Source organism: Gadus chalcogrammus, chromosome 2 (assembly GCF_026213295.1).
Source record: "Gadus chalcogrammus isolate NIFS_2021 chromosome 2, NIFS_Gcha_1.0, whole genome shotgun sequence".
In the NCBI taxonomy this organism is placed as follows: Eukaryota; Metazoa; Chordata; class Actinopteri; order Gadiformes; family Gadidae; genus Gadus; species Gadus chalcogrammus.
Window position 1 is genome coordinate 16668933 of NC_079413.1, and position 14593 is coordinate 16683525.

The following is a 14593-nucleotide window of genomic DNA, read 5'->3' on the forward strand; positions in this document are numbered from 1 at the left end:
CCCAACTGAAGAGGGGAAGAAACTGTTCAAGTGGCGGGAGGTTTTGGTCCTGATGGACCGCAGCCTCCTGCCAGAGGGGAGAGTTCCAAATAAACTGTGACCAGGATGGGAGGGGTCGGCCATAATCTTGCCTGCCTGCCTCAGAGCCCTGGAGCTGTGCAGGTCCTGGAGGGATGGAAGGTTGCAGCCAATCACCTTCTCCGCAGAGCGTATGATACGCTGCAGTCTGCTCTTGTCCTTAGCCGTAGCAGCAGTGTACCAGACAGTGATGGATGAGGTGAGGATGGACCCATCATAGTCTTTGGCAGGTTGAATTTCTTCAGCTGGCGCAGGAAGAACATCCTCTGCTGGCCTATTTTGGTGAGGGACCTGATGTTGAGCTCCCATTTTAGGTCCTGGGTGATGATGGTGCCCAGGAAGCGGCAGGACTCCACAGAGTCGACTGGGGAGCCACACAGGATGATGGGGGTGGATGGGGCTGGGTTCTTCCTGTAATCCACAATAATCTCCACTGTTTTTAAAGGGTTAAGATCCAGGTTGTTCTGGCTGCACCAGGTCACCAGATGGTCAATCTCCCACCTGTAGGCGGACTCATCACCGCCAGAGATGAGCCCAATCAGTGTGGTGTCGTCCGCGAACTTCAAGAGCTTGACAGACTGGTGACTGGAGGTGCAGCTGTTTGTGTACAGGGAGAAGAGCAGAGGGGAAAGAACACAGCCTTGGGAGGATCCGGTGCTGATGGTCTGGGATTCAGATAAATGTTTCCCCAGCTTCACACGCTGCTTCCTGTCAGACAGGAAGTCTGTGATCCACCTGCAGGTGGAATCGGGCACGTGGAGCTGGGAGAGCCTGACCTGAAGCAGAGCTGGGAGGATCGTATTAAATGCAGAGCTGAAGTCCACAAACAGGATTCTGGCATATGTTCCTGGGGAGTCCAGATGCTGGAGGGTGTAGTGCAGAGCCATGTTTACTGCATCGTCTACAGACCTGTTGGCTCTGTAGGCGAACTGCAGGGGGTCCAGGAGTGGGACGGTTATGGCTTTCAGGTGGGGCAGCACAAGGCGCTCAAATGACTTCATGACCACAGAGGTCAGGGCGACGGGTCTGTAGTCATTGAGTCCTGTGGTCCTTGGTTTTTTGGGGACGGGGATGATGGTGGAGGCTTTGAAGCAGGCTGGCACGTGACAGGTCTCCAGCGAGGAGTTGAAGATGTCCGTGAACACTGGAGACAGCTGGTCGGCGCAGTGCTTCAGGGTGGATGGAGAGACAGAGTCTGGGCCGGCTGCTTTGCAGGGGTTCTGACTCTTAAAGAGCCTGTGGACGTCCCACTCCTGCAGGCAGAGAGACGTCACTGTGGTGGGGGAGGTGGGGGACACAGAGGATTGAAGGTGTGGAGGTCCTGTAGAGCTGGTGGTGGGGGAGTCAGTGAGATGAGGCTGGGAGAAGGTGTCGTGGGGGATGGTGTCAGGCCTGTCCCTTTGCCTATCAAAGCGACAGTAGAACACATTTAGCTCATTTGCAAGGCGCAGGTTGTTGATGTAGCGAGGGGGGGTTGGTTTGTAGTTGGTGATCTGCTTGAGCCCCTTCCAAACAGATCTAGAGTCTTTGGCTGAGAACTGATGTTGGAGCTTCTCAGAGTACTGACGTTTATTTTCACGCACCGCCTTGCTAAACGCGTACTTTAACTCTATAAACCTTTCTCTGTATCCACTCCTAAACGCCTCCTCCTTCTGCAGCCGTAGGTTCCTGAGTTTGGCTGTGAACCAGGGTTTGTCGTTGTTATAACTCACCCTGGTGCGTGATGGAATACAACAGTCTTCACAGAAGCTGATGTATGACGTCACAGCCTCGGTGTACTCATCCAGACAGTTGGTGGCAGACCTGAACACATCCCAGTCGGTGCAGTCAAAACACGCCTGAAGGTTCTCCACCGCTTCACTGGTCCACTGCTTGGATATCCTCACAACAGGTTTACAGAGCTTGAGTTTCTGCCTGTATGTGGGGATCAGGTGGACCATGACGTGGTCAGAGAGGCCCAGTGCAGCGCGGGGGACGGCGTGATATGCACTGCTTATTGTGGTGTAGCAGTGATCCAGAATATTCTCCTCTCTGGTCGGGCAATCAATAAACTGTATTTATGTGTTAAAGGAGACATATTATGGTAAAGTAAACAAAGTATTTGAGTTCCAGAAAACATGTTTTTTAAGCTGTTTGCTGGAAATAGCTTTTAGGAAAAAAATATATTGTCTACCGCTATTCCCCTCTGTTTCAGTCCCTTCAGAATACGCTGTTTCTGGTGTCTGTAGCATTGATGCAAATGAGCTGCTGCCCATTGACCAATGAGCTGTCAGACTGAACCACAGCATGGAGGAGAAGGGGTTGTTGCCGTTTGCTGACTCCTGGAGCTCTATATCTATATTATATAGTATAGCATAATAATATTATATACGCGGGCGGCAGTAGCTCAGGAGGTAGAGCGGGTTGGCTGGTAACCTGAAGGTTGCCGGTTCAATCCCCGGCTCCTCCTTGCTGAGTGTCGAGGTGTCCTTGAGCAAGGCACCTAACCCTGACTGTTAGCTCCCAACGAGTTGCATGGTTGACTCCGCTGTCGGTGTGTGAATGTGTGCGTGAATGGTGAATGTGAGGCAACATTGTAAAGCGCTTAGGGTGGCCGATGGTCAGAAAAGCGCTATATAAATGCAGTCCATTTACATTTATATACGGGTGTTTATATAATCGATCTAATATCACGGCCAAAAGCTATGTGCGCCTCGGATGATATTATGAATAATTAAGACTGTGTCTGACGTCTCTGGTACTTCCACAAGTAAAGACTTGTAGTGGGGGATATCTCGGCAATGGTTGAGAAGAATTGGGGGAAAGGATGCCAAAGTCACTTTGGCATTGACTCTCTGAAGTCCATGAACCGCGACATGGAGAAGAAAAGGATTGTACTCCGGGAGCTGAGCTGCCGGACTGCCTCCGAGCTCCCCGCGCCGGAGCTGCCGGCCGCCGTCGAAGCCGTCCGGCCGCAGTCCGGCAGCTCGGCCGGTGTACTCCGGGAGCTGAACTGGTGCCGAAGCTAGGTGGCAGCTCCAGCGGACTACCAGCTCCGGCGGGCGAGCAGCTCCGGCTGGGGTAGCTCGGCGGCAGTTCGGCAGCTCAGCTCCGGGAGTACAATCCCTTTCTACTCCTCGTGTCTCCTCCTCCCGATTTCCCTTCGCCAGCTCCGGCGGGGTGAGCTCGGCGCCAGGGAAAGGGATTGTACTCCCGGAGCTTAGCTGCAGGGCTAGCGCCGAGTTCCACCCGCCGGAGCTGCTCATCCGCTGGTCCACACGATCTTAGCGATGCTCTGATTGGAGGGGAGTTGGGAAGTGGCAGGAAATATTCAAATGTGCTCCTTCCTACGTAGGAGGGGGCGCCGAAACTGACTCACTCGTTTGGTAGCTGGAGGCGGGCTGCTTCCAGAAATGCGTATCTCACTCAAAAAATCATGTACTGACTTATTTCAAAGTTTGTATGCGTGTGGGAGCATCATCTACCCACAACAACACCCCAAATCTCAGGAAAAGTGCTGTTTTCATAATATGTCCCCTTTAAAGTATTTTGGTATGGTAACTATGAAGCAAAAGGGAGGGAATTGTATCTAACATTCGGAGAGAGAAATACTGTAGAGCTACTTCAAGCCCCGGGGTCCGCCTATGATTCTCCACCCTCCTCTGGCTCCGGGCGCTGCGAATTAATCAAGTAGACGTGGCCTATGTGAAGTAGGAGTGGTCTATGCGAAGTGTGCGTGGCCTATGTGACGTCTTAGCTGCGGCTTCCGCGTCTGTCTTAAAGATGCTGCCTTCTGTGGCTGTGTGTAGTAATGACAGCTTGTGTGCTTAATTTACTTAACACAAGCACCACATACACACAATTAGAGAACAGACTGCCTTCAATCAAAGACAATTTTCTAATATGGCAACATGTTGGACAAATAAAGCTTTTGAACTTTGAACCCCTCAGAGGGTTCAGTCACCTCCACCCCTCAGAGGGTTCAGTCACCTCCACCCCTCAGAGGGTTAAGTCACCTCGACCCCTCAGACGGTTCAGTCAACCCCTACCCTCAGGACAACCCCAGCATCTCCACCCGGAGCAAAGAACCTCTCTGATGACACGTCAGGGGCATGCTCCTCTGTCTTCTCCGAGCGGAGAAGTGACACATGAGTGTCACTGTAGTTGTGTTAGGCCACAGTAGTGTGTGTGAGAGACTCAGTAAATCAGTACCTCTATACAGAGAGACGCAGTAAGTCAATACCTCTATACAGAGAGACCGAGTAAGTCAGTACCTCTATACAGAGATGCGCAGTGCATCAGAAAATCTATACAGAGAGACTCAGTACATCAGAGGTGGAGAGGCAGGGGGGGCGGGGGATGGAGAGGGAGGGGGGGATTGTCTAGGAGACTTTGGGGGGGGAAGAGGAGGCTCACCCGGACATGACGATGAAGAAGTCAAGCCGGTTCCACGTGTCGCCGAGGTAACAGCGCTGACCGAAGATCCCGAGGGCCACCATCTTCACCACCATCTCCAGAGCGAAGAAGACGTAGATGAAGGCATCAAAGGCCTACAGCAGGAGGAGGAGGAGGAGAGCATGAATGGACTGCATAATTTACATTCATGGCATTTGGCGGACGCTTTTATCCAAAGCGACTTACAATAAGTCCAAGAAGAGTGCAAGAGTGCAGGCACAAGTGCAAAGCACTAACCATCAATAGGTTAACGCATCCCCAGTAAACAGAGATAGCTAGGATAAGAAGCTAAACCATGCTAAATACTGTAATTATGTGACAGGACGTGCAACATACAATAAGAGGGTAAGAGGGGAGGGGGGGTAAGGGAGGCGGCTATGCAGAGTCCAGGTGAACTCTGAACAGGCAAGTCTTGAGCCGTAGTGGGAGCTGGTGAGCGCCTCTGCGCTCCAGACATTGTCGGGGCTCTCGTTCAACCACTGCGGTGCCAAAACCGAGGATAGTTGAGACTTTAATGATCGCCTCCTCTTAGCGATGGCGGTCACATCATCAATGTCTGTTCCTCCCTCCGCATCATTTAGTCCCACTCTAATGAAGAGGGAGATGGCGACCGATCTCAGCGAGAATCTGACAGGAGGTTCTCAGCCAACACCCGATTCTATTCCCGGAGAACACAAAGATACAAGGGAGGTATTTGTGTCCTCAAAGCTCCAACCTCAAAGTCAAGCTTCCGTGAACAGCCTTCCAGACGGTTTAGCACCTTCTATTCACAGCAGGGTGCTCTACACCCTCCCGATGTGTTCACACATGGGAACTCACAGAGATCACATGATATATCACAGTAGCCCCCATGTTGAAACCACCTTTCTAATTGTGTTGCTAATGAGATGATAAACAACTCCAGTGTGACATATCAGTGTGTCTCATCGCTACAACCTTTGACACTTGTTTTACTGAGTGTGAACTATGCGTGTGTGTGCTGCGATATCCGTGTCCGTATCCGAGTCATATTTACCCTCAAAAAGTAATTAATCGACACAGATTCATGGACTCCATATAGAGAGATAGCACTGAAATAGAGAGCTATATAAAGAAATGGTTTCTGTTTCTGTCTGAGGTTGTAGACCTCAACGTCTTGCTGTGATTGGCTCTCGCTCTTACACATCGGTTCTGTTGACACTGCCTTTGATTGGTCCAGTGACCTTTCACTGCTAGGTTGGCTCTCATGGCATTTATTGAAGTGCTGTTGTGTGTGTGTGTGTGTGTGTGTGTGTGTGTGTGTGTGTGTGTGTGTGTGTGCGTGTGCGTGTATGCGTGTGCGTGTGCATGTGCAAGCTGTGTGTTTTATATAATACGATACATGCCATTCAGTGTCTGTTTTTAGCTCTAAAACTTGACTTACTCACAGCACCATGAGCACCCCTCAGCAGGGAGGGCACCCGGTGGGAGCAAACCCCCTAACCCTGGCTCTGGAAACAACACACTACAAACGGACCTGGGGTGTGTGTGGCTGTGTGTGCGTGTTTGTGTGAGTGTGTATGTGTGACTGTGTGTGCGTGGCTAAGTGTGCGTGCGTGCGTGAGTATGTGTGACTGTGTGTATGACTTTGTGTATGTGTATGTGTGACTGTGTGTGTGCGTGTGTGTGACTGTGTGTGTGTGGCTGGGTGCGTGTGACTTTGTGTGTTCGACTGTGTGTGTGTGTTACTGAGTGTGCGTGACTGTGTGTGCGTGACTTTGTATGTGTGATTGTTTGTGTGTGTGTTACGGGTCTGTGTGATTGTGTGTGTGCGACCCTGTGTTTTTGACGGGTGTGCATGACTGTTTGTGTGCATGCGATGGGTTTTGTAAGCCTGGATCACATTTATAGACACGGCATATTGTGCACATCATGAAAGCACCCACTCACACTAGTGGATCTGAAGAGGAGATGGAAATAAAGACATGGATGGGAGGGATTACGAGACTGTGTGGAGGAACTGAGGACAGAGAGAGAGAGAGAGAGAGAGAGAAATTGAGAGAGAGAGTGATACAGAGAGATACAGAGAGATACAGAGAGAGAGGGGGAGAGAGAGAGAGAGAGAGAGTGAGAGAGATTGCATGGAGCTGAACGCTAGGTAAAGCGCGAGAGAAGAACTGTGGGAGAGAAAGAGAATGTGATGAGAGAAAGAAGCGAGAGAGTGAGGGGAAGAGAGAGAGAGAGAGAGAGAGACAGAGAGAGAGAGAGAGAGAGAGAGCATGAGTGGCATGGTAAAGAGTTGGAAAAAGAGAGCAAGGAGTTGCAAGGTAGAGAGTTGGAAAAAGAGAGGAACAGAGACCGATAGAGAGAAAGATAGAGTGGGAGAGGAGCGAGAGACTGAGCTAGAAATAGAAGGCGTGAGAGAGAGATAAGGGACGAGTGACAGAGAGGGAGAGAAAGCCATTTTTTCTGCCACATCATGTCTGCATTGTTATGTTCAGATCACTAGCTAAACCCTCCCCATATATATTTTTAGAACGAGTTACTCGCATAGATACCGCCGACACCCCCTCCCCCCTGCCCGTCCCCCCATCGCCTCACTTCCCCTCGCATCGTCGGCGCATCACCCGCCCACCCTCCCTCCCTCCCACCCCTCTCTCTCCCCCCACACAACCAGAATCCTCGACTGCACTTAGTCCCTTATTAGAAATTCCTGTCTGCCTGTCTGCTGTTCTCTAAGGGACTTCTCAGGGCGTTCAGAAATCAGTCTCAAGTTCAGCATAAGAGAACCCAGCGCGGAGAAGCTAATTACTACAGCTAGCATCATGCCAGCAGCAGAGAGCTGGGCTCTGGAGTGCGGTAGCATGTAGCAGCATCGTGTGTGTTAAATTAGTGTCGCATTATGTGTACACGCAAACAGACATTAAGATGAGGAAAGGAAGAGCCCATCAGCACTATTTCATACAGTAACACAAACACACACACACATACACACACACACACACACACACACACACACACACACACACACACACACACACACACACACACACACACACACACATACACACACACACACATCAATGTCTTTAAAGAGAACTAATCTGGGTGAGTCACACTGCCGGTTCAATGCAGAGAATTGATTAAGAATTTGTTGTGCCACCAGAATCAAAGTAATTTTGCCGGCTTCCAGTCAAAAACAATAACCAACAGCCACCCAAAAACAATAACCAACCCCAATAAAAATAAGCAGCCACTTATTGACTCTAGATATTAACAACAGAGGTACTTCGATTCCAAATAATCTTCCTTATGGTTTCAAGACAAATACAGACGTACAGAACAGACTTAATCTGCTATACTGCACAGCTTTAGAATGAGCAGGTAAGACAGTTGATTCAGATGCAGGTCTTTACAGTAAAGAGCAGGTAGGGGTTAGACAGTTGATTGAGTTGCAGGTCTTTAAGGAGTAAATAGGGGTTAGACATTGGATTAAGATGAGGGTCTTTAAGGAACAGGTAGGGGTTAGACAGTGGATTGAGATGCAGGTCTTTAAGGAGCAGGTAGGGTGTTAGACAGTGGATTGAGATGCAGGTGTTGGATACTTTGAGGAAGGAACACAGAACCCCTTAGCTGAGAATTAAAACCTAAAAATGAGAATTAAAACCCCTTACTATACACACAATATTCACCTGCCTCTGGGTGAACTTATATTTAAATATGTATCCATCCAGAGGTATAGGCGAGAAGGACTTTGCAGACAGAAGTATTGGCCTATTGTAAAGGCTGTTCTAATAGCAGCAAAGGGCTCAGATGTAGGCAGACGGTTCCAGTTAAAACATCCTATCTAATAAAACTTTCAGGTTGTTCTAGAGCTGATCATCACAGAGATGCTCTCACTCGTTTGTTGGGGGGGGGGAGGTGTTGCATTATTTAAGCAGCAGGATGACCACATTAGCTCCAAGTTCCTGTAAACGCAGCCAGCCGTACCCTGTACACCTCGTTCTGGCCGCACGCGTCAGTAGAGTGGTCCACGCAGCAGAACAAGAGCACCAGGTGAGGACTAGTACCGGACCATATGAGGACTTGTACCAGACCAGGTGAGGACTAGTACCATAACAGGTGAGGACTAGTACCAGACCACCAGGTGAGGACTAGTACCAGAGCACCAGGTGAGGACTAGTACCATACCAGGTGAGGACTAGTACCATACCAGGTGAGGACTAGTACCAGACCAGGTGAGGACTAGTACCATACCAGGTGAGTACTAGTACCAGACCTCCAGGTGAGGACTAGTACCAGACCAGGTGAGGACTAGTACCAGACCACCAGATGAGGACTAGTACCAGACCACCAGATGAGGACTAGTACCAGACCACCAGGAGAGGACTAGTATCAGACCACCAGATGAGGACTAGTACCAGACCACCAGGTGAGGACTAGTATCACACCACCAGGTGAGGACTAGTACCAGACCAGGTGAGGACTAGTACCAGACCAGGTGCCGACTAGTACCAGACCAGGTGCCGACTAGTACCAGACCACCAGGTGAAGACTAGTACCCGACCAGGTGAGGACTAGTAGCAGATCAGGGGCCGACTAGTGCCAGACCAGGTGAGGACCAGTACCAGACCACCAGGTGAGGACTAGTATCAGACCACGTGAGCAAGTTAGTGTTGTTCTGTCAGGCTTTGAGGGAGTTTCATCACAGTGAATGTTGCTACAGGTCATTAACGATGGTGGGTTTCTGTTCGACACTGCCTACAGGTGAGGCTGTTAACATGGGGATGGAACCCAGAAGGTTTGGGGGGGGAGTGGACCCCCTCATGGTGCAGAGGGATGAGGACTGGGACGAGCCAGCGTGGGCATCCACAGCATCACTCACAGTACGTTCAGACATTCTGGGGTGTTTGGATAAAGGTTGGAGAAAAACAAACTTTTCTGTGTCACATGACAGACCGATGCTAAAGACCCCATTTATTTTCCTTTAGCACATTAAGCCTCCATCATCCCCATTGGAGAGGAATTATACCTTTTTGGTGCAAAATACCCCTGATTATTTCTGACCTTTTGACACAGACACGCACACACCTACGGACAAACACGCCTACAAACACGCACACGCACGCAAACACACACGCACACACGCACACACACAAACACACACACACACACACACACACACACACACACACACACACACACACACACAGAAACAGAAACCCAGAGATAGAAACCGACAGACGAACACACGTCTGTCCGACAGATGAGCGCTACACGTGTGTGCGGGGGCGTCCGGGGATGGGTCGGATCAGATGACGATCACATGTTCACATGATGTCTTCATGCATAATGCAGGCTGGCGTGCAGACACAGCCAAGAAGAAAGGCCATGTTCCCAGCATCCCTGGGTGGGGGGTGAGTGTGTGTGGGTGTGTGTCTGTTTGTGTCTGTGTGTCAGTGTGTGAGTGTGTGTGTCTATGTGTTTCTGTGTCTGTTTTTCACTTTGTGTCTGATTGTGTCTCTGTTTGTGTGTGGGTGTGGAATGTTGTGTGTTCGATAACAGCTTCAGATTGTGTGAGTGTGATGCTTCTGCCATGAAAAGTGATGACTGCGTGTGTGAGCGTGTTTATGTTTTTAGACACTGTGTGTGTGTGTGTGTGTGTGTGTGTGTGTGTGTGTGTGTGTGTGTGTGTGTGTGTGTGTGTGTGTGTGTGTGTGTGTGTGTGTGTGTGTGTGTGTGGTTGAATGTGTGTGTGTGTGATTATGTCTCTGTGTGTGTATGCTTGTCCTTGCTGTGGAAATGGGATGGTATTTGACAGGAAATCTCACCGGATATAAAATATTATATTAGGCCAAGGCAATGCCAGAGGTCATTTGTAGCATGTCACAAAAACACTGAAGCTCGGAGATACACACATACACAAAAACATTCACACATACACACACATACACACATGGGTTATGGTGTGCCTGTGTGTGTGTGTGTGTGTGTGTGTGTGTGTGTGTGTGTGTGTGTGTGTGTGTGTGTGTGTGTGTGTGTGTGTGTGTGTGTGTGTGTGTGTGTGTGTGTGTGTATGTGAGTGAGTCAGTCAGTTTGTACACAAGCATCAGTTTTTTTCAGAATGTGTGTGCATTATTTTGCTGCATATATCTGTGTGTGTGTGTGTGTGTGTATTTTAGTCCCAATATTATATATACAGGGTTATATATATATATATAATAACAGAGAACACCACCACCCCCAGCCTCTCAGACAGAGCACACCACGACCTGACGGAGGGGCTGTGGTTCTTCCCCAGTGCTCCCAGTCTGTTGACGGGCAGAGCGTTCCAGACAGTCCTCTGGAGGGTGGTTGTGTGATGCTCCGCCCAGCGCAGACACAGCTCAGCACTGACAGAGGCGAGAGTTTGGCTCCTTAAAACACCACCCAGAATCAGAATCAGAATCAGAATCAGAATTCAACACTACCCAAAGTGGTGACACCAGAGGCAGAAACAGAAACAGGCTGTCTAGTTTCTCTCTGGAGCACCATCAAGGAAGAGGGCGTCTGCCTCTGCTTCCCCCTCCGCCTCTACCTCTACCTACTCCTCCTCCTCCACCTCCGCCTCCGCCCAAATGTTCTGGGTTCGGTCCCTGTTTCGGAGTCCAATCATTGGTGTCTGAATTAGTTAATGGCGGGTAACACACAAACGTGTGTGTGGGTGTCCCTCTCCACAGTGTGTGAGCCTCTCTCTCTCATTCAACATTCATGGCGACAGAATCAGTGCTCCTGCTTTATTATATTTCCGAGGCCTATAAGAGCCCACTGGCCACACTTCTACTCTGTTAGCCCCCTGTCGACAACCCCCCCCCCCCCCCCCCCTCCTGCCCCCGGTTACCATTAGCAACCGCCAGAAGAGCACAAGTCTCCCGCCGCTACTCTGGGAGGGGATGGGCTGGTTAACATGAACAGAGGAGAGAGAGAGAGAGAGAGAGAGAGAGAGAGAGAGAGAGAGAGAGAGAGAGAGAGAGAGAGAGAGAGAGAGAGAGAGAGAGAGAGAGAGAGAGAGAGGGAGAGGAGGAGGAGAGAGGGGAAAGGAGTGGAGAAGGGTTGGAGAGGAAAGGTAGATAGAGAGGGGGAGGATGAGGAAGAGAGAGAGGATTTGAAAGACGTGGGGAAAGGGAGTGGAGGGAAGACGAGAGGAAGGAAGATCATTTGAGAGAGAAGAGTAGAGGAGTTGAGAGCAGAGGGGAGGAGAGGGGAGGAGAGGAGAAGAGAGGATGGGAAGAGAGGAGAGGGGAGAAGAGAGGAGAGGGAAGGAGAGGAGAGGGAGGAGAGGGAAGGAGACAGGAGGAGAGGAGAGGGAGGAGAGGGAAGGAGAGGGGAGGAGAGGAGAGGGAGGAGGGGAGGAGAGGGCAGGAGATAAAAGGGGAATTGAACATTGCTTTGATTCTATAAGCATCTTATCACACAGCGGTATGTATAATGCTGTAGGTTCTGCTTTAACTGACTCTTAACCTTCAGTGTTCCTGAACTCCGAGCGCTCAGCAGACAGAGAACCTTCCAGGGTTTGTCCTGCCTGACGACCGACTGTCAGACCCATCACGTCCATGCGGCCGATTGGATGTAATCCTCTAAAACCGTGACAAGCTTTATGTCACAGTTTTAGAGCATTCATAATTAATGTAAAGTCTCTGAAGAACTCATTACTTTGTCAATGACTTATGAATACCAGCGGCGATAAAGAGATTCAAATTAACGACGAACCCAAAGTGTTCAGATTAGATGAAGACAGACAGACAGACAGACAGACAGACAGACAGACAGACAGACAGACAGACAGACAGACAGACAGACAGACAGACAGACAGACATCAGCATCAGACCCTAGACACCCCCCCCCGTACCTGCAGTATCTGGCAGCGGTCGGAGGTGCAGTGGATGTTCTCGCAGGGCTGATACATCCCCAGGGTGACGCAGTTGAGCAGGATCACCATGATGCTGATCCTCTCGAACCACGTGGACACAGGCTGGGAGTCAAGGAACAGAACCTGGGGGCCACCGGCCATGTTGGCTCTAACACCGCTTCACACACATCAAAAGGTGCCAGCACATCATAACGTTTTTAAAAGCTACGAGGGACCATGCATGATATGAGATGTGATGAAATGAATGAGTTCATCTTCCCAAAGTCATAAATCCCTTTAGACAGCGGTGAAGCAAAAGGTCAAGAGACGCCGTGGAGTTGACTTCCTGTAGAGAGGAGACACTTCCTGTTCAGAAATAGAAAACATAGACATTACCTTACCTTCATCATCTCAATGTCAATAAAAAACGCAAAAGTCTTTTCTTAGAAATAATAACTTAAAATACAACACAAAATGTTGTTTTTGTCTGTTATTGACCACATGTCTGATACAGCTGAACACAGAGCTGAACAAAGAGCTGAACACTGAGCTGAACTCAGAGCTGTACAAAAAGCGGAACACTGAGCTGAACTCAGAGCGGAACACAGAGCTGAACACAGAGCTGAACAGAGCGGAACAGAGAGCAGAACACAGAGCTGAACTCAGAAGTGAACAGAGCGGAACACAGAGCTGACAGGCTGCTCCTCTCACTCCTCCATCATGAGAGGAAGGAAAAAGAGGGAGATATTGAGGATGATAGGTGTTAGGAACAGTGATAGAGAGAGAGAGAGAGAGAGCGAGAGAGAGAGAGAGAGAGAGAGAGAGAGAGAGAGAGAGAGAGAGAGAGAGAGAGAGAGAGAGAGAGAGAGAGGGAAAAGGCAGGCTGGGGAGTGGGTATCAGCGTTACGTGAGCTTTGAAGTGTCGGAGGTCTTCAGACGTCAGGCGGTTTGGAAAACTTCTCCCGATCCTAGTCCAGGAGATACAGGGACCAATGAAAACTGACCCACAGTGACCACACACTGTCACATACAAACACACACACAGACAAACACACACCGTCACACACACAGACAAACACACACAGCTCAAAGTCCCTCTGTCAATATATAATTGTCTGCTCTGTCTCTGTTTGTCCGCTCACTCGGGGGAGGGAGCGGGATAGGGGAGGGAGGGTGTGGTAGGGAGGAGGGAGGGAGAGGGAGGGAGGAGGGAGGAGGTAGGGAGAGGTTGGTTGAGGTAGGGAGAGGTAGGGAGGGAGAGGTTGGGAGAGGTAGGGAGGGAGACGGAGGGAGGGAGAGGTAGGGAGAAGGAGGGAGAGGTAGGGAGGAGGGAGTGAGAGGGAGGGAGAGGTAGGGGGAGAGCGAGGTAGGGAGGAGGGAGAGGTGGGTAGAGGGCAAGGGAGGGAGGAAGAGGGAGAGGGAGGAAGGAGGGAGGGAGAGGCATGTGTGTTTCTTCTATTAACGCTACATCTACCTGTTTACAGAGAAAACAACCAGCAGAGAAACACACATATAGGAGCAGAACCGCCAATTAATCTCACTGTAATCCCTAGCCACGATCCAATGACACCATCTGTGAGTCAGCACCCTCCAACACGCACACAAGCGCACATACACACGCACGCACACACACGCACACCGTCTGTTGTCTGCACAGCTTAATGTTGCCTATCTTGTTTCTGATGTGTCAATGATCCTTTATATGTTGTACTCCTTTATATGGCAATGATTTTTTTTTAAACCACGAATTGATGTGTTTACTTATTCCTTATGTCCTTCTCTTAGTTTTTCAGGTGTACAAAGTCTCTCTCTCTCTCTCTCTCTCTCTCTCTCTCTCTCTCTCTCTCTCTCTCTCTCTCTCTCATGCCACAATGTCACTCGGTTGACAATATGCATTCTTTCAGACGGTATCCTCTCCTCTCTCTCCTCTCTCGTCGCTGAACTAATTTTGTCTGTCCACTCATCACCCCATCGCTGGACTTGACCGATTCTATTCTTCTCTCCTTTAGTCGGCAGTTCTTGTCTGTCTGTCTGCTTGTCTGTCTATGTCCATCTGTCTACCTGTGTCAATCTCTCTGTCTTCTGGTCTGTCTGTGTCCATCTGTCTGTCTGCTTGTCTGTCTGTCTGTGTTCATCTGTCTGTCTGTGTCTGTCTGTCTGTCAGCTTGTTGGTCATGTTGTGTTTCTGATAACATGATCTCTCTGATAAGCTCCTGTTCATCCCCCCCCCCCCC

At 49.9% G+C, this 14593-nt stretch overlaps 1 protein-coding gene across 1 annotated transcript in view; it reads right to left on the reverse strand.

Moving 5' to 3' along the window:
- Window positions 1-14593, reverse strand: part of LOC130402081 (voltage-dependent T-type calcium channel subunit alpha-1I-like) — a 281069-nt gene that overhangs the window by 225949 nt on the left and 40527 nt on the right. Inside the window, exons 2-3 of the mRNA XM_056606183.1 lie at window positions 12360-12471; window positions 4474-4607 (exon numbers count right to left, since the gene is read on the reverse strand). Of these exons, the coding sequence (XP_056462158.1) occupies window positions 4474-4607; window positions 12360-12471 (246 nt within the window). The remainder of the gene's footprint in view (window positions 1-4473; window positions 4608-12359; window positions 12472-14593) is intronic.